This window comes from Pseudophryne corroboree, chromosome 1 (assembly GCF_028390025.1).
Source record: "Pseudophryne corroboree isolate aPseCor3 chromosome 1, aPseCor3.hap2, whole genome shotgun sequence".
Taxonomy (NCBI): domain Eukaryota; kingdom Metazoa; phylum Chordata; class Amphibia; order Anura; family Myobatrachidae; genus Pseudophryne; species Pseudophryne corroboree.
In genome coordinates, this window is record NC_086444.1 from 80,172,408 (window position 1) to 80,190,951 (window position 18,544).

At 48.9% G+C, this 18,544-nt stretch overlaps 1 protein-coding gene across 3 annotated transcripts in view; it reads right to left on the reverse strand.

Annotated features, from left to right (window-relative positions):
* LMBRD2 (LMBR1 domain containing 2) overlaps positions 1 to 18,544 on the reverse strand; it is a 63,491-nt gene that overhangs the window by 36,707 nt on the left and 8,240 nt on the right. For 2 of the 3 annotated variants that reach the window (XR_010243901.1, XM_063960949.1), the window contains exons 4-6: positions 14,803 to 14,916; positions 13,734 to 13,901; positions 6,087 to 6,297 (exon numbers count right to left, since the gene is read on the reverse strand). Coding sequence is in view for 2 of the 3 variants with exons in the window: in XM_063960949.1 (XP_063817019.1) it covers positions 6,087 to 6,297; positions 13,734 to 13,901; positions 14,803 to 14,916 (493 nt within the window). In the remaining variant the exon portion in view is untranslated. The remainder of the gene's footprint in view (positions 1 to 6,086; positions 6,298 to 13,733; positions 13,902 to 14,802; positions 14,917 to 18,544) is intronic. The other variant, XM_063960963.1, reaches the window with a different exon arrangement.

Genomic DNA, 18,544 nt, shown 5'->3' on the forward strand with positions numbered 1-18,544 from the left:
AATGGATAAGGCCGAAATTTGGACCTTTATTCACTCCCCCCGTTTGAAGGAAGTGAAGCAAACGGCCCAAATGGAACTCCTCCGTAGGAGCAGCTCTGGCCTCACACCAAGAAACATATTTCCGCCATATAGGGTGATAATGTTTCGATGTCACATCCTTCCTAGCCTTGATCAGGCCTTTTTCCGCTAGGACCCGGCGTTCAACCGCCATGCCGTCAAACACAGCCGCGGTAAGTCTTGGAACAGACAGGGCCCCTGCTGCAGCAGGTCCTGCCTTAGAGGAAGAGGCCACGGATCTTCTGTGAGCAACTCTTGCAGATCCGGATACCAAGACCTCCTTGGCCAATCTGGAACAATGAGAATTGCTCTGACCCTTCTTAGTCTTATTAATCTCAACACTTTGGGTATGAGAGGCAGAGGAGGAAACACATAGAACGATCTGAATACCCATGGTGTCACCAGAGCGTCTACCGCTACCGCCTGAGGGTCTCTTGACCTGGCGCAATACCTCTTTAGCATTTTGTTGAGACGGGACGCCATCATGTCTATTTGAGGCAGTTCCCACCGATCCACGATCTGTGTGAAGACTTCTTGATGAAGTCCCCACTCTCCCGGATGCAGGTCGTGCCTGCTGAGGAAGTCCGCCTCCCAGTTGTCCACCCCCAGGGATGAACACTGCTGATAGCGCGCTTACATGGCCTTCCGCCCAGCGCAGAATCCTGGACGCCTCTGCCATGGCGACTCTGGTCCTTGTGCCGCCCTGGCGGTTTACATGAGCCACTGCCGTGACCTTGTCCGACTGAATCAGAACCGGTTTGTTCTGAAGCCATTTCTCCGCCTGGCGTAGGGCGTTGTAAATGGCCCTTAACTCCGGGACATTTATGTGGAGACAAGTCTCTAGGCTTGACCAGAGACCTTGGAAATTTCTTCCCAGTGCGACAGCTCCCCAACCTCGGAGGCTCGCGTCCGTGGTCACCAGGATCCAGTCCTGAATGCCGAACCTGCGAACCTCTAGGAGGTGAGCACTGTGCAGCCACCACAGGAGAGATACCCTGGCCCTGGGAGACAGGGTGATCCGTTTCTGCAAATGTAGATGGGACCCGGACCATTTGTCCAATAGGTCCCATTGGAAGGTCCTCGCATGGAACCTGCCGAAGGGGATGGCCTCGTATGAAGCCACCATCTTCCCCAGAACTTTTGTGCAATGATGCACAGAAACCTTTTTTGGCTTTAAAAGGTTCCTGACCAGGGCTATGAGCTCCTGAGCCTTCTCCACCGGAAGAAAAACTCTTTTTTGGTCTGTGTCTAGAATCAGGCCCAAAAAGGTCAGACGCGTTGCAGGCACTAGCTGGGATTTCTGTAAATTGAGAATCCAACCGTGCCTCTGCAACGTCTTCACGGACAGAGACACGCTGTCCAGCAACTTCTCCCGAGATCTTGCCTTTATAAGGAGATCATCCAAGTACGGGATAATTGTGACCCCCTGCTTGCGCAAGAGCACCATCATTTCCGCCATTACCTTGGTGAAAATTCTCGGGGCCGTGGAAAGACCAAACGGCAACGTCTGAAATTGGTAGTGACAATCCTGTACTGCAAATCTCAGAAACGCCTGGTGAGGGGGGAAAATCGGAACATGAAGGTACGCATCCTTTATGTCCAGGGACACCATCCAATCCCCTCCCTCCAGGCTGGCGATGACCATTCTGAGCGATTCCATCTTGAACCTCTTCAAGTACAGGTTCAGGAATTTTAGATTTAGAATGGGTATGACCGAACCGTCCGGTTTCAGTACCACAAACAGGGATGAATAATAACACTCTCCTTGCTGGAGATGAGGAACCTTGATTATCACCTGTTGAATGTACAATTTGTGAATTGCCGCTAACACTAGCTCCCTCTCTGACAGGGAAGCTGGCAGAGCCGATTTGAAAAACCGGCGAGGGGGCATGTCTTCGAATCCCAGTCTGTATCCCTGGGAAACAATCTCTATTGCCCAGGGATCCACCTGCGATTGAACCCAGACATGGCTGAAAAGACGAAGACGTGCCCCCACTTGATCTGACTCTCCCCGGAAAGCCCCAGCGTCATGCTGTGGACTTTGCGGAAGCAGGGGAGGACTTCTGCTCCTGGGAACTAGCTGAGTGCAACCGTTTTCCCTTACCGTTACCTCTGGCAACGAAGGACGATCCTCGTACCTTCTTGTTTTTATTGGAACGAAAGGACTGCATTTGATAATGCGGTACCTTCTTAGAATGCTGCGGGGGAACATAAGGTAAAAAATTCGATTTACCGGCCGTAGCAGTAGAGACTAGGTCCGAGAGGGCTTCTCCAAACAATTCCTCCTCCCTGTACGGCAATGACTCCATATGCCGCTTCGAGTCGGCGTCTCCCGTCCACTGTCGGATCCACAAGAGCCGCCTAGCAGAAATAGACATAGCATATATTCTAGAGCTTAGTAAACAAATGTCTCTCTGAGCATCCCTCATATACAAGGCAGCATCTCTGATATGCTCCATGGTCATTTGGATGGCATCCCTATCTAAGGTGTCAATCTCCGTAGATAAGGAGTCTGCCCATGCCACGACAGCACTACAAACCCAGGCAGACGCCATGGCCGGCCTAACTACAGTTCCTGAATGTGTGTAAATGTGCTTCAGGGTGATTTCCTGCTTGCGATCAGCAGGATCCTTGAGGGAAGCTGTATCCGGAGAAGGCAGTGCCACCTTCTTGGATAAGCGTGTCAGCGCCTTGTCTACTTTAGGCGCAGATTCCCATCGTATCCTATCCTTCTGTGGAAAGGGATACGCCATGAGAATCCTTTTGGGAACCTGTAGTCTCCGATCTGGAGATTCCCAAGCCTTTTCGCATAATTCGCTTAGCTCAAATGAGGACGGAAACGTGACTTCAGGCCTTTTCCCTTTATACATGTGAACCCTCGCGTCAGGGACAGGGGTTTCTTCCGTGATATGCAAAACCTCCTTTATGGCAATAATCATGTACCTAATACCTTTTGCCACCTTCGGCTGTAATTTTGCATCCTCATAGGTCGACACTAGAGTCAGTATCTGTGTCGGTATCTGTGTCAGCGACCTGGGATATGGGGCGCTTTTGAGACCCTGAAGGTCCTGGCTCCCCAGGGACAGGCACGAGCTGGCTACCCGACTGATCCCTACCTTCAGCCTTGTCTAATCTTTTATGCAGAAGATTTACATTTGCATTCAAGACATTTAGCATATCCACCCAGTCCGGTGTCGGCGCTGCCGACGGCGACCTGACATTCAAGCACTCCCCCTCCACATGTAGCGAGCCTTCCTCATCAAACATGTCGACACACCCGTACCGACACACTGCACACACCCAGGGAAACTTTTTCTGAAGACAGTATCCCCTGAAAGGCCCTTTGGAGAGACAGAGAGAGTATGCCAGCACACACCCCAGCGCAACAACCTGGAGACCAACACAGAATGTTTTTCCCCAGCAGCGCTGTATTATATTGTATCCGCCAATTATGTGCCCCCCCCCCCCCTCTCTTTTTAAACCCCCTTCACCGTGTGTAAGCAGGGGAGAGTCCGGGGAGCTTCCTCTCAGCGTTCTGTGGAGAGAGAAATGGCGCTGGTGAGTGCTGAGGGAGAAGCCCCGCCCCCTCGGCGGCCGGCTTCTATCCCGCTCAAAATCGTGAAAAAATGGCGGGGGCTCAATTATATACATGTACAGTGCCCAGCTGTACATGTATATACCTATTTGCCATCCAAGAGGTGTTACTATTGCTGCCCAGGGCGCCCCCCCCTGCGCCCTGCACCCATACAGTGACCGGAGTGTGTGAGGTGATGTGGAGCAATGACGCACAGCTGCAGTGCTGTGCGTTACCTCTGTGAAGCTGAAGGCTTCTGCCGCCTGAGACGTCTTCTTGCTTCTGCTCTTCTGGCTCTGTGAGGAGAACGGCGGCGTGGCTCCGGGGGTGGACGCCCAGGACGAACCTGTGTTCACCCCCTCTGAAGCTAATGGTGTTCAGTAGCTGAGGCAGCAGATCCTATCAGTTAAGTAGGTCTGCCCCTCTCTCCTCAGTCCCTCGATGCAGGGAGCCTGTTGCCAGCAGTGCTCCCTGTAAAAAAGTAAAAATCCAAAACAAAAATGCTTTCTATAGCAAAGAACTCAAGAGAGCTCCCTGCAGTGCGCCCTTCATCCTCTGGGCACAGGATCTAACAGAGGTCTAGAGGAGGGACATAGAGGGAGGAGCCAGTGCACACCCAGAATCCAAAGCTTTCTTAAAGTGCCCTATCTCCTGCGGAGCCCGTCTATTCCCCATGGTCCTTACGGAGTCCCCAGCATTTACTAGGACGTTAGAGAAACATTTTTTTATTACAATAATCATATATTGAATACTTTTCTGCCAGTTTTGGCCGTACTTTGCATTATCGTAGTCGACACTGGAGTCAGACTCCGTGTCGATATCAGTGTCTATTATTTTGGATAGTGAGCGTTGTGAGATCCTGAAGGTCTCTGCGACATAGGGACAGACAAGGGTAGATTCCCTGTCTGTTCTCTAATCTTTTGTGTAATAAATTCATCTTAGCACCTAATTTCACATATCCAATCAGGCGTTGACGGAGACACCACACACATTTGCTCCATCTCCTCCTTAGGAGAGCCTTTTTCAGACATGTCGACACACACGTAACGACACACCACACACTCAAGGACTGCTCTTCTGAAGACAATTCCCCCACAAGGCCCTTTGGAGAGACAGAGAGAGAGTATGCCAGCACACACCCCAGCGCAATATGACCCAGGAAAAACACAGCAATTTAATGTTTACCCCGTAGCGCTGTTATTATCTGTGCCGAATTAGGTGCCCCCCCTCTTCATTAAAACCCTCTCTTCTACCGTGGTATAAGCAGGGGAGAGTCCGGGGAGCTTCCTCTCAGCGGTGCTGTGGAGAAAAACATGGCGCTGGTGAGTGCTGAGGAAGAAGCCCCGCCCCCTCGACGGCGGGCTTCTGTCCCGCTAAAAGTGTAAAATTGGCGGGGGCTCCTGCATATATACAGTGTCCAGCTGTATATATGCTTTCTTTTGCCAAATAAGAGGTTTATATTGCTCCCCTCCCCCCCCCCCCCCCCGCACCCCGCACCCTTACAGTGACTGCCGTTTGTGAGGTGTATGGGAGCAATGGCGCACCGCTGCAGTGCTGTGCGTTACCTCAGTGAAGATCAATGAAGTCTTCTGCTGCCTCTGAAGATATTTTCCTCTCATACTCACCCGGTTTCTATCTTCCGGCTCTGTGAGGAGGACGGCGGCGCGGCTCCGACGAACTCCAGGGTGAGACCTGTGTTCTGACTCCCTCTGGAGCTAATGGTGTCCAGGAGCCTAAGAAACAGAGCCCTGAAACTCAGAGAAGTAGGTCTGTTTCTCTCTCCTCAGTCCCACGATGCAGGGAGTCTGTTGCCAGCAGAGCTCCCTGAAAATAAAAAAACCTAACAAAATACTTTCTTACAGGAAACTCAGGAGAGCTCCTGAAATGCACCCAGCTCCTCTGGGCACAGTATCAAACTGAGGTCTGGAGGAGGGGCATAGAGGGAGGAGCCAGTGCACACCCAGAGTCAAAGTCTTTCTTAAAGTGCCCATGTCTCCTGCGGAGCCCATCTATCCCCATGGTCCTTACGGAGTCCCAGCATCCTCTAGGACGTTGGAGAAAATTATATTTAAGAGAATAAAGAATTCATTTTCTTGTGGAAGGGAAAGAGTGCTGCTGGTATCAAGTTGATTCTCTTTTTTTTTTTTTTCTTGAAGCTTTTATATGTATACATGAATCAACAAGCAGCACCATCTACATACGTTTTATGTTGAAATATTTGCTTATCAACATAAAATATTACGCAATTAATATTTCCCAGAGAATACTGATCACTTATTATTCTGGTGCGGGAGTATCTCGCACTTAAAAGGGAATATAGACTGTAAGCTCCACTGGGGCAGGGACCGATGTGAATGGGCAAATATTCTCTGTACAGCGCTGCGGAGTATGTGTGCGCTATATAAATAACTGGTAATAACAAAAACACCACCACCACCAGCCACAATGATCTCACCTCCATGGCATCTTCTAGGTTCTCCTCCGCATCTGCTTTCTCAGTCATTAGTTTGGCTGCTTTGAAATAAGTTTTCATGAGCAGATAGCCTTTCCTTGCTCCTTTCCAATGAGAGCGAGGGATCTCCACCAGACCGTACCCCAGCAGCAGGACCAGGAGGAACAGACCCCATGTGTTGGCAGCCGCTATCCCAATTGTTTGTAGTTGATACCTCAAAAAGTGAGAAAGGAAATTCAGATCAAATATATACACACACACAACATAAGAAATAATAAGAATTTACTTACCGATAATTCTATTTCTCATAGTCCGTAGTGGATGCTGGGGACTCCGAAAGGACCATGGGGAATAGCGGCTCCGCAGGAGACTGGGCACAAAGTAAAAGCTTTAGGACTAGCTGGTGTGCACTGGCTCCTCCCCCTATGACCCTCCTCCAAGCCTCAGTTAGGATACTGTGCCCGGACGAGCGTACACAATAAGGAAGGATTTTGAATCCCGGGTAAGACTCATACCAGCCACACCAATCACACCGTACAACTTGTGATCTGAACCCAGTTAACAGCATGATAACAGAAGGAGCCTCTGAAAAGATGGCTCACAACAACAATAACCCGATTTTTGTAACAATAACTATGTACAAGTAATGCAGACAATCCGCACTTGGGATGGGCGCCCAGCATCCACTACGGACTATGAGAAATAGAATTATCGGTAAGTAAATTCTTATTTTCTCTAACGTCCTAGTGGATGCTGGGGACTCCGAAAGGACCATGGGGATTATACCAAAGCTCCCAAACGGGCGGGAGAGTGCGGATGACTCTGCAGCACCGAGTGAGAGAACTCCAGGTCCTCCTCAGCCAGGGTATCAAATTTGTAGAATTTAGCAAACGTGTTTGCCCCTGACCAAGTAGCTGCTCGGCAAAGTTGTAAAGCCGAGACCCCTCGGGCAGCCGCCCAAGATGAGCCCACTTTCCGTGTGGAATGGGCTTTTATAGATTTTGGCTGTGGCAGGCCTGCCACAGAATGTGCAAGCTGAATTGTACTACAAATCCAACGAGCAATCGTCTGCTTAGAAGCAGGAGCACCCAGCTTGTTGGGTGCATACAGGATAAACAGCGAGTCAGATTTTCTGACTCCAGCCGTCCTGGAAACATATTTTCAGGGCCCTGACTACGTCCAGCAACTTGGAATCCTCCAAGTCCCTAGTAGCCGCAGGCACCACGATAGGTTGGTTTAAGTGAAATGCTGAAACCACCTTAGGGAGAAATTGAGGACGAGTCCTCAATTCTGCCCTGTCCGTATGAAAAATTAGGTAAGGGCTTTTATAGGATAAAGCCGCCAATTCTGATACACGCCTGGCTGAAGCCAGGGCTAACAGCATTACCACTTTCCAAGTGAGATACTTCAAGTCCACAGTGGTGAGTGGTTCAAACCAATGTGATTTTAGGAATCCCAACACTACATTGAGATCCCAAGGTGCCACTGGAGGCACAAAAGGAGGCTGTATATGCAGTACTCCCTTGACAAACGTCTGAACTTCAGGTACAGAAGCTAGTTCTTTTTGGAAGAATATCGACAGGGCCGAAATTTGAACCTTAATGGACCCTAATTTGAGGCCCATAGACAGTCCTGTTTGCAGGAAATGCAGGAATCGACCCAGTTGAAATTCCTCCGTAGGGGCCTTCCTGGCCTCGCACCACGCAACATATTTACGCCAAATACGGTGATAATGTTGTACGGTTACATCCTTCCTGGCTTTGATCAGGGTAGGGATGACTTCATCCGGAATGCCTTTTTTCCTTCAGGATCCGGCGTTCAACCGCCATGCCGTCAAACGCAGCCGCGGTAAGTCTTGGAACAGACATGGTCCCTGCTGGAGCAGGTCCTGTCTTAGAGGTAGAGGCCACGGGTCTTCCGTGAGCATCTCTTGAATTTCCGGGTACCAAGTCCTTCTTGGCCAATCCGGAGCCCCGAGTATAGTCTTTACTCCTCTCCTTCTTATCCCTTGACCTGGAACAATATCTATCCAGTTTTTTGTTGAGGCGAGACGCCATCATGTCCACCTTTGGTTTTTCCCAACGGTTTACAATCATGTGGAAGACTTCCGGGTGAAGTCCCCACTCCCCCGGGTGAAGATCGTGTCTGCTGAGGAAGTCTGCTTCCCAGTTGTCCACTCCCGGAATGAACACTGCTGACAGTGCTATCACATGATTTTCCGCCCAGCGAAGAATCCTTGCCACTTCCGTCATTGTCCTCCTGCTTCTTGTGCCGCCCTGTCTGTTTACGTGGGCGACTGCCGTGATGTTGTCCGACTGGATCAATACTAGCTGACCCTGAAGCAGAGGCCTTGCCTGAAGTGACGTTTCCATGCTTGACCACAAGCCCTGGAAATTTTTTCCCTGTGTGACTGCACCCCAGCCTCTCAGGCTGGCATCCGTGGTCACCAGGACCCAATCCTGAATGCCGAATCTGCGGCCCTCTAGGAGATGAGCACTCTGTAACCACCACAGGAGAGACACCCTTGTCCTTGGAGACAGGGTTATCCGCTGATGCATTTGAAGATGCGATCCGGACCATTTGTCTAGCAGATCCAACTGAAAAGTTCTTGCGTGGAATCTGCCGAATGGAATCGCTTCGTAAGAAGCCACCATCTTTCCCAGGACCCTTGTGCACTGATGCACTGACACCTGGCCTGGTCTTAGGAGTTTCCTGACTAGGTCATATAACTCCCTGGCTTTCTCTTCCGGGAGAAACACCTTTTTCTGTACTGTGTCCAGAATCATCCCTAGGAACAGCAGACGTGTCGTCGGAATCAGCTGCGATTTTGGAATATTTAGAATCCATCCGTGCTGTCGTAGAACTATTTGCGATAGTGCTACTCCGACCTCTAACTGTTCTCTGGACCGTGCCCTTATCAGGAGATCGTCCAAGTAAGGGATAATTAAGACGCCTTTTCTTCGAAGAAGAATCATCATTTCGGCCATTACCTTGGTAAAGACCCGGGGTGCCGTGGACAATCCAAACGGCAGCGTCTGAAACTGATAGTGACAGTTCTGTACCACAAACCTGAGGTACCCTTGGTGAGAAGGGCAAATTGGGACATGGAGGTAAGCATCCTTGATGTCCAGAGACACCATGTAGTCCCCTTCTTCCAGGTTCGCTATCACAGCTCTGAGTGACTCCATCTTGAACTTGAACCTTTTTATGTAAGTGTTCAAGGTTTTCAGATTTAAAATGGGTCTCACCGAGCCGTCCGGCTTCGGTACCACAAACAGCGTGGAGTAATACCCCTTTCCCTGTTGTAGGAGGGGTACCTTGATTATCACTTGCTGGGAATACAGTTTGTGAATGGCTTCCAATACCGCCTCCCTGTCGGGGGTAGACGTTGGTAAAGCAGACTTCAAGAACCGGCGAGGGGGAGACGTCTCGAATTCCAATTTGTACCCCTGAGATACTACCTGCAGGATCCAGGGGTCCACTTGCGAGTGAGCCCACTGCGCGCTGAAATTCTTGAGACGGGCCCCCACCGTGCCCGAGTCCGCTTGTAAGGCCCCAGCGTCATGCTGAGGACTTGGCAGAAGCGGGGGAGGGCTTCTGGTCGTGGGAAGAGGCTGTCTGCTGCAGTCTTTTTCCCCTTCCTCTGCCCCTGGGCAGATATGAGTGGCCTTTTGCCCGCTTGCCCTTATGGGGACGAAAGGACCGAGCCTGAAAAGGCGGTATCTTTTTCTGCTGCGAGGTGACTTGGGGTAAAAAGGTGGATTTCCCAGCCGTTGCCGTGGCCACCAGGTCCGATAGACCGCCCCCAAATAACTCCTCCCCTTTATACGGCAATACTTCCATATGCCGTTTGGAATCCGCATCCCCTGACTACTGTCGCGTCCATAATCCTCTTCTGGCAGAAATGGACATCGCACTTACTCTTGATGCCAGAGTGCAAATGTCTCTCTGTGCATCTCGCATATATAGGAATGCATCCTTTAAATGTTCTATAGTCAATAATATATTGTCCCTGTCCAGGGTATCAATATTTTCAGTCAGGGAATCCGACCAAGCCACCCCAGCACTGCACATCCAGGCTGAGTCGATTGCTGGTCGCAGTATAACACCAGTATGTGTGTATATACTTTTAAGGATATTTTCCAGCCTCCTATCTGCTGGCTCCTTAAGGGCGGCCGTTTCTGGAGACGGTAACGCCACTTGTTTTGATAAGCGTGTGAGCGCCTTATCCACCCTAGGGGGTGTTTCCCAACGAGCCCTAACCTCTGGTGGGAAGGGATATAGTGCCAATAATTTTTTAGAAATTAGCAGTTTTCTGTCGGGGGTAACCCACGCTTCATCACACACTTCATTCAATTCATCCGATTCAGGAAAAACTACGGGTAGTTTTTTCACACCCCACATAATACCCCTTTTTGTGGTACTTGCAGTATCAGAGATGTGCAAAACCTCCTTCATTGCCGTGATCATGTAACGTGTGGCCCTACTGGAAAATACGTTTGTTTCTTCACCGTCGACACTGGAGTCAGTGTCTGTGTCTGGGTCCGTGTCGACCCACTGAGGTAATGGGCGTTTAATAGCCCCTGACGGTGTTTGAGACGCCTGGACAGGCACTAACTGAGCTGCCGGCTGTCTCATGTCGTCAACAGTTTTCTGTAACGTGCCGACACTGTCACGTAATTCCTTAATTACGGCCATCCATTCAGGTGTCGACTCCCTAGGGGGTGACATCACCATTATAGGCAATTGCTCCGCCTCCACATCATTTTCCTCCTCATACACGTCGACACACACGTACCGACACCCAGCACACACACAGGGAATGCTCTGATAGAGGACAGGACCCACTTAGCCCTTTGGGGAGACAGAGGGAGAGTTTGCCAGCACACACCAGAGCGCTATATATGTATAGGGACAACCTTACAATAAGTGTCTATCCCTTATAGCTGCTTATATCTGTTATTTTGCCAAATAAGTGCCCCCCCTCTCTTTTTTACCTTGTTTCTGTAGTTGCAGGATGCAGGGGAGATTCTGGGAGCCTTCCTACCAGCGGAGCTGTGTGGGAAAAATGGCGCTGTGTGCTGAGGAGATAGGCCCCCGCCCCCTTCACGGCGGGCCTCTTCTCCCGCTTTTTTCTGGAAAACTGGCAGGGGTTAAATACATCCATATAGCCCAGGAGCTATATGTGATGTATTTTTCGCCAACTAAGGTAAATTCATTGCTTCCCAGGACGCCCCCCCCCCCCAGCGTCCTGCACCCTCAGTGACCGGAGTGTGAAGTGTGCTGAGAGCAATGGCGCACAGCTGCAGTGCTGTGCGCTACCTTATGAAGACAGGAAAGTCTTCTGCCGCCGATTTATGGATCTCTTCTTGCTTCAGCATCTGTAAGGGGGCCGGCGGCGCGGGCTCCGGGACCCATCCATGGCTGGGCCTGTGATCGTCCCTCTGGAGCTAATGTCCAGTAGCCTAAGAAACCCAATCCACTCTGCACGCAGGTGAGTTCGTTTCTCTCCCCTAAGTCCCTCGATGCAGTGAGCCTGTTGCCAGCAGGTCTCACTGAAAATAAAAAACCTATTTAAACTTTTACTCTAAGCAGCTCAGGAGAGCCACCTAGATTGCACCCTTCTCGTTCGGGCACAAAATCTAACTGAGGCCTGGAGGAGGGTCATAGGGGGAGGAGCCAGTGCACACCAGCTAGTCCTAAAGCTTTTACTTTGTGCCCAGACTCCTGCGGAGCCGCTATTCCCCATGGTCCTTTCGGAGTCCCCAGCATCCACTAGGACGTTAGAGAAAAATGGTTAATGACATTTCCAATCTCAAATAATGTTGTTGGGGAAGGCGGGGGGGGGGGGGGGGGGGGGGGGGGGGTGTTGATTCTCAACTTCAAAATGGATGGAATTTCAGCATCATAAATTTGTAGAGAACGACAGTGCTCCGCAGCGCAGGACAGTAGGGGCAGAACATGACATACATGAGTCAGGGGCATATTTGGCAGCTAAAATAAATACAAAAGGGCGGGAGGGAGGGCCCTGCTGGAACAATAGATGGTCAGTGTGCAGATTTTGAAAATTATGAAAGTGTGCAAATCTGGGTAGTATAGGTGCGACTGTGCATTAGCGTGCCAAGTGTAGGAGGAAGTATGGCAAGCTCTGCACTGTAAGACAGCATTTAATGGTTTCAAGTATGGAAGCAACATATCTAAGGGGCCGATTCAGACCTGATCGCGGTGCCGATAATTTTGCTGTCCTGCGATCAGATAGTCGCCGCCCAAGGGAAGTGTAAATTCGTCCGTACAAGTGTGCGATCGCGTGTGTACGCCGTGCAAAAAATGTCCCTCTGTCAGCAGACAGCTGCAAATCCGTTCGCACCTCACTCACCATTGAATGATCTTTCCACTGTGTGCAGGCCGGAACTTACTCCTACAGTGCGATGAGAACAGGCTGATTGGGGCTAGAGCGGACGTCACACACCCTCCCTTGGCTTGGGAACTCCTGCATTTCCCCCCGACACTCCCAGTAAACTGTCAGTTACCACCCACAAACGCCCTCTTCAGGTCAATCAGCTTGGGAATGACTGACGGTTTGCTGATGCCTGTTTGGCGACGCGCGGTGCGCATTGCGGTGCATACGCAGTCAATCGATAATCGTCCGCTGTGCAAAAACGCACTGCATCGACCAGGTCTGAATTGGGCCCTAAGAAAGAAACAGGGAGTGTATTTTGAGGTGTACAAAGGGGGAGGGTGGTGTTGAGGGTATTGCCGTTAAGGGCAATTAAATTGCACTCTGGAGAACCAGTGAGAGCACTTTCAATCTGAAGTAGTAGACATGTAGTGTGAGGATAATTAATCCCTGCAGCAGCATTTAAGATGGATCGATGGGTAAAGTCAACTGGGAGACTTTGGGAGCAGGCTGAGGAGACAAAGTTTGAGGAGCCAATACCGTGTCTTTTTACGACTGCATAGACCCATGGAGGCAAATGCTTAGTAATACACTGTAAGCTGCGAAGTGTGGTTTATGCCTGGGACATACAGAAGCAGACAGTCTGCTTGGATGGAGAGAGCAGCAAATTACTAGATGTGAAGGGATCATAAGGTGCTCACAGCCAATCAGAATCCTCTGAGCCACGTTCACTTGCAGTTTCAGCCTCTCCTATTGATTTGTGGGGCAGATGTATTAACCTGGAGAAGGCATAAGGAACCAGTGAGAAGTGCAAGGTGAAAGACACCAGCCAATCAGCTCCAATATGTAAATTAACAGTTAGGATCTGATTGGCTGGTTCCTTTATCACCTTACACATATTACTGGTTTATCACTTCCTTATGCCTTCTCCAGGTTAATACATCTGCCTCTGTGTTAGGTAAGGTGAAAGAGTATTATACACGCCGTCAGTCTATACCCAGTGATGGCACAGATCAAGCAGCAGCTCATTCACGTTACATTGCTGGTTGCTTACATCTTCATTTATTGCAAAATATAGATCTTGTGAGTCGATAGCCTGGATTTTTACATTAATATCCAAAAAGCATCTTCCTCACATGTGTATGAGAGAGATAACATACTTAAGACATTATTACATAAAACTAAAGAAAGTCTGACAAAAAAACGTTTTGTATGAATGGAAAGGAGAAATCACTGCAGCAAGAACTACTTACCACTCAAGATGAAGATTAGGGTTCACAGCAACATATATTAACAGCGCCCCAAAGATTAACAGGTACGTGCCGTAATAGATGGCATTTTCAATCAGAGCAGTTTTAATTTTCCCTGTGATGGAGAAGCCCCCGGATCGCGCATACGACTGCATGAACGGCAGCAGAATCCTGCAGGACGCAGACACATTTAATGATCAGACACATTCTTATCTCAGTCTGTACAGAAATAACGTTATTTCTTAGTTGCAGCGCCATCTACTCATCACCACTAATCTGTACAGGGTGTGTAGATCTGCGTGACTTAATACGAAGCCAAATTCAGCGACTCCAAACTTAAGGTGCCCACATCAATGGTGCCTTCCTCACCCTTATGCTACAACTCCTTCAAGAGATAGAGATTGTGTGTGTGTGTGTGTGTGTGTGTGTGTGTGTGTGTGTGTGTGTGTGTGCGCGTGCGTAATGGTATTGGGACCCCCGTGGTCAGAATACAGACAGCAGAATCCTGACACCCAGGATCTCTACACCTGGAAGGAAGGCAAGTATGCTAACCCTCCTCTTCAACCACCCCTAACCCCCCTCTCCACAGCCTAACCTTAAACCCCCCCCCCCCCCCCCCCACCCCATCCCTCCCGGCAATAGTATTATCACTACCAGCATCCTGAATGCTGGGATTTGCTGACAGGATCCCATACATACAGATACACATGCAATTGCTTAAGCTGGGCATACGCTATACATATAGCAGACCATCTGTACAATCTGACTGGTTGGAATTAAAACCTGCTAATGCATGGGAGCGAATGACAATCGTTCATTTGCTCCCAAACACTGGAAAACTGCCAAAAACTGTTGACAAGTTGGTTACATCCGTGTTTTAAAAATTTGTCTCAACAACTGTTTTTGTTAGATTTCCAGTTTTTGGGAGCAAATGGACGATTGTCATTACCAGATTTCCATTCCAACCAGTCAGATTCAACAGATGGTCTGCCAGATAGATGTATAGTATGTGCCCAGCTTAAGCAAAGAACTAGCGCATTTAAAGGGCAATGCTCTGTGCCACTACACTTACCAAGTAAGGAACTGGGATGTCCAGTAGACTACACGCCAGAAGATTGGCATGATGCCCTTTGGAATATAGCTCCAGGGCTTGTAGCACACCTGGGGCGAGACATTCTCAGCACTGCTGGGGAACAGAAGAACAGCAGCAGACATTAGCACATTAACGTGGCCACAGAATATATTTATGAAAAACAGTATTCACATTATTGGAACTTAGCACACATTACATGGAACTTAAGGCCCGATTCAGGTTTGTAAGTAAAGCAAAAAAGCAAGCAACTGGGCAAAACCATGCTACATTGCAGGTGGGTCCGATGTAACATGCGCAGAGAGAGTTAGATTTGGGTGGGATATAGTTTTTCTGTGCAGGGTAAATACTGGCTGCTTTTGCATGCAGCCCACAAATGTTGGACAGATTATTTAACAGTGCAATTTAGATATCAGTTTGAACACCCCCCCCCCCCCCCCCCAAATCTCTTTGCACGTTACATCTTTGCAGAGTTGCTTGCTTTTTTGTTTTACTTACAAACATGAATCAGGCCTTTAGTACAAGTTACAACACCTGTGAAAAAGGATAGCATATAAAGACATAATTATAGAACTCGCACATGTATAAGGTGTGAGGAGCTGTAACAAACCAGAAATCTGACTTGAAATAGTAGGGGGCAGATAATCTCCATCTATCATCTGTTGGGAGGTACAGTCATCCCTTGTTACACACAACACCGGCGCTATCCCAGGCAACCATAAATAATCTTCTCCGTCATCCCTCTGCACCCGTCCCCCTCACTCATAAGGATATCGCAAATTACTTTAAAGACAACATTTACACCATCCACCACTAAATTGCCTCTCATCAGCGCTACCTACCATTACACATCTCCATCGCTTCTGTAGCCAAGTCAGAGATCTTCACTCTCCCCTAAACCTACAACCCTGCTCCCTACAAGATCCCCCGCTTCCTTTCCCCATCCAATCACAGCACCTTGCTCACCATTTAACCTTTCCCTCTTCATTGACCAAGAAACTATCAACACTTAATTCAACAAGCCATCTCTGGGCGTTACCTTTCTAACTGTGGCCACATTTCTATGCTGCCCTTGCATCCAAAATTCTTCAGCAGCTTCACTCGCCCTCTCTGCTGGTGACATGGCTACACTTCTCCTCAAAACCAGTCAATCCCTTGTCCTTTGCATCTTACCACTCAAGGTGATCCTTTAGGGTCTCTACTTCAGACTCTTCCTCTATCAGAGAGCCTCAAGGCTTCGTACTGGGCTCCCTTCTCAGCAAACTCACTGCCACCTCTATCTACCTTTGCTACACAACCTCTTACTTCTTCCTTACTCCATATGGCCATCTGTGTCTGAAAGCTTCACCTGGATGACCAAATGTCAACTCAAACTTAATGTCCTAACTGTCTTTCCCCTTGTATTGACTACATGCCACTCCACATCTCCCTCATGCGTATCACCACCATGCTCTCCCCTGTTCCCCACATCTGCTGCATAGGTGTCATCATTGAACCTACTCTCACTTTCACTCCTGACATCCAGTTCCTCTAGCAGTCAGTCCTGTTACCTCCTCCACTGCATCACTGCTAGTAACCATAACCCCAGGTGCACTCGCTCATTCTCTCCCACCTTGACTACTGTAGCCTGATCCTCCTCTTATCCCCTTCCCTCATCCGCCTGTCACTCTCTACAACCTATCCTGAATGCTGTGGCTAGACTAATTTCCTACTCCCGTTGCAGCACTCGGTCATTCCTTTCTCTGGCCAAACATTATCTACAGCACAGGTTCTCAAACTCGGTCCTCAAGAGCCCACACAGTGCATGTTTTCCAGGTCTCCTCACAAAATCACAAGTGAAATAATGAGCACCACCTGTGGATCTTTTAAAATGTATCAGTGAGTAATGAATACACCTGTGCACTTACAAAGCCTTCACTTAAGGGCCCTACAGACATGCCGATCCGCCGCCGAGCTGCCAATGGCGGATACGTCCGATGGGCGACCCTGCGGCAGGGGGGCAGTGACGTTTCTTCACTCCCCCCGTCACGCGGCTCCATTGAAGTGCAGGCAAATAAGGACGAGATCGTCCATATTGGCCTGCATGCACAGCCGACGGGGGACCAGCGATGAACGAGTGCGGGGCCGCGCATCGTTCATCGCTGGAGCCTCCACACTGAAAGATATGAACGAGTTCTCGTTCATTTATGAACGAGATCGTTTATATCTTTCAAACAAATCGGCATGTGTGTAGGGCCTATAACGGTTCCACTATCTGACCTGGTTATGAGTTGCTCCACAGCTCTATTACTCAGCCACCAAACTATACTTCTCTTCTCCTCTTGTAATTTCCCCTCACTTCAGTCTCCAAGGGGGGAATTCAATTGTTTGTGCTGGTGGCTGTCAGTGCCGGCGCCTGATGAAGCAATTCAACTGTTGCTACATTCGGCCACAAACAGCTGCCAGCACCAGGATTTCTGCTTGCAGCCACCCCATGCCAGCGAGCCCAAATGTGCAAAAAGTGACCAGTTTGGGTGCCAAAACAGGACTTTTGGCATTTCATTCAGGTTGGGTTAAGCCATTTTACGTGGCTAAACCCTGCACTGCATGGCACAATCAGAGTGAAGGAAACCCCAATTAAACAGAGCCCCCTGATCTCCCTTCACTTTAGACCAGAGATCGGGTGCGCATATACAATTGAATTTCCCCCCCTAGACTGCTGCTACCAACCTCTGAAACTCCTTGCCTTACCAGAGACTCTCCCCAAAATTTTCTTAGGAAGTCATGAGCTGAAATTTGCCCCTGTTTTCCCCCAGGTATTCATGCATGAACGGAGCAACAATTGAATTGCTCTGTCAAGCGCCATCTAGTGGCTGCCATGGGGTAAAACAACTGCAGCACCCCCAATTGGTATTTGGGGTGCCCAAAGCAATGGGCGTCCACTGGAGAAAGTCAATTCAATTGTTGCTCCGATCGGGTGCCCATTACTTCCAACACACAGAAAAGCACCGGGATCAGCTGCAAAACGCACACTGGAAACCACTTGAGGCACCTTATAAATAAAATGTAATAATAATAATAATAATAATAATAAAATATTGCTGGCAATGTGGAAAGTCCCGTTTTGGCATTTTTCAACTCGTCATCTCAGGAGGTGGCGAGCTGAAATGCGTCTTCATCCTCCCTCCCATGGCTATACATGCCCAAAAGAATCAACAATTGAATTGCCCCGTCAGGTGGCAGCCACTGGGTAAAACAATTGAATCACCATCACCTGTGAGTGCTATGCAGTTTGGATAACTCGTATAAATGGTTATGTACTCTATATAATTGTTTGTGCACTAGTGCTTATACCACACGTTTGCTACTATACTTAATGTATTCAAGTATTTGTTTTCAGTGTCAGATGCGGCTGTATTTTTGTAGTGCCTTATAAAATAAATGATGACTGTGATTTAGATTTATATAGTAAGAGGTCAAGTTTATGGTTTTAATTTATTTGAATAGTAAGTTTAGAAATACACACAATATCTGCAACATTCTCAGGATGAAAAGTATTTGGTTCACTTGTAAACAATAATGGTGGAGTATGGACAGCCAACGCATGTCTAGTAGGAACATGTCTCGCCACAATGTTGCCGCAGGTTAAGTACTCTTTCGTTTTCCTGTGTTCTGCTCATAGTATTTATAATTACAATCTCTCCTAGCTTCGGAGCCCTGGCCATCCCTACTGTGGAAGCAGGTC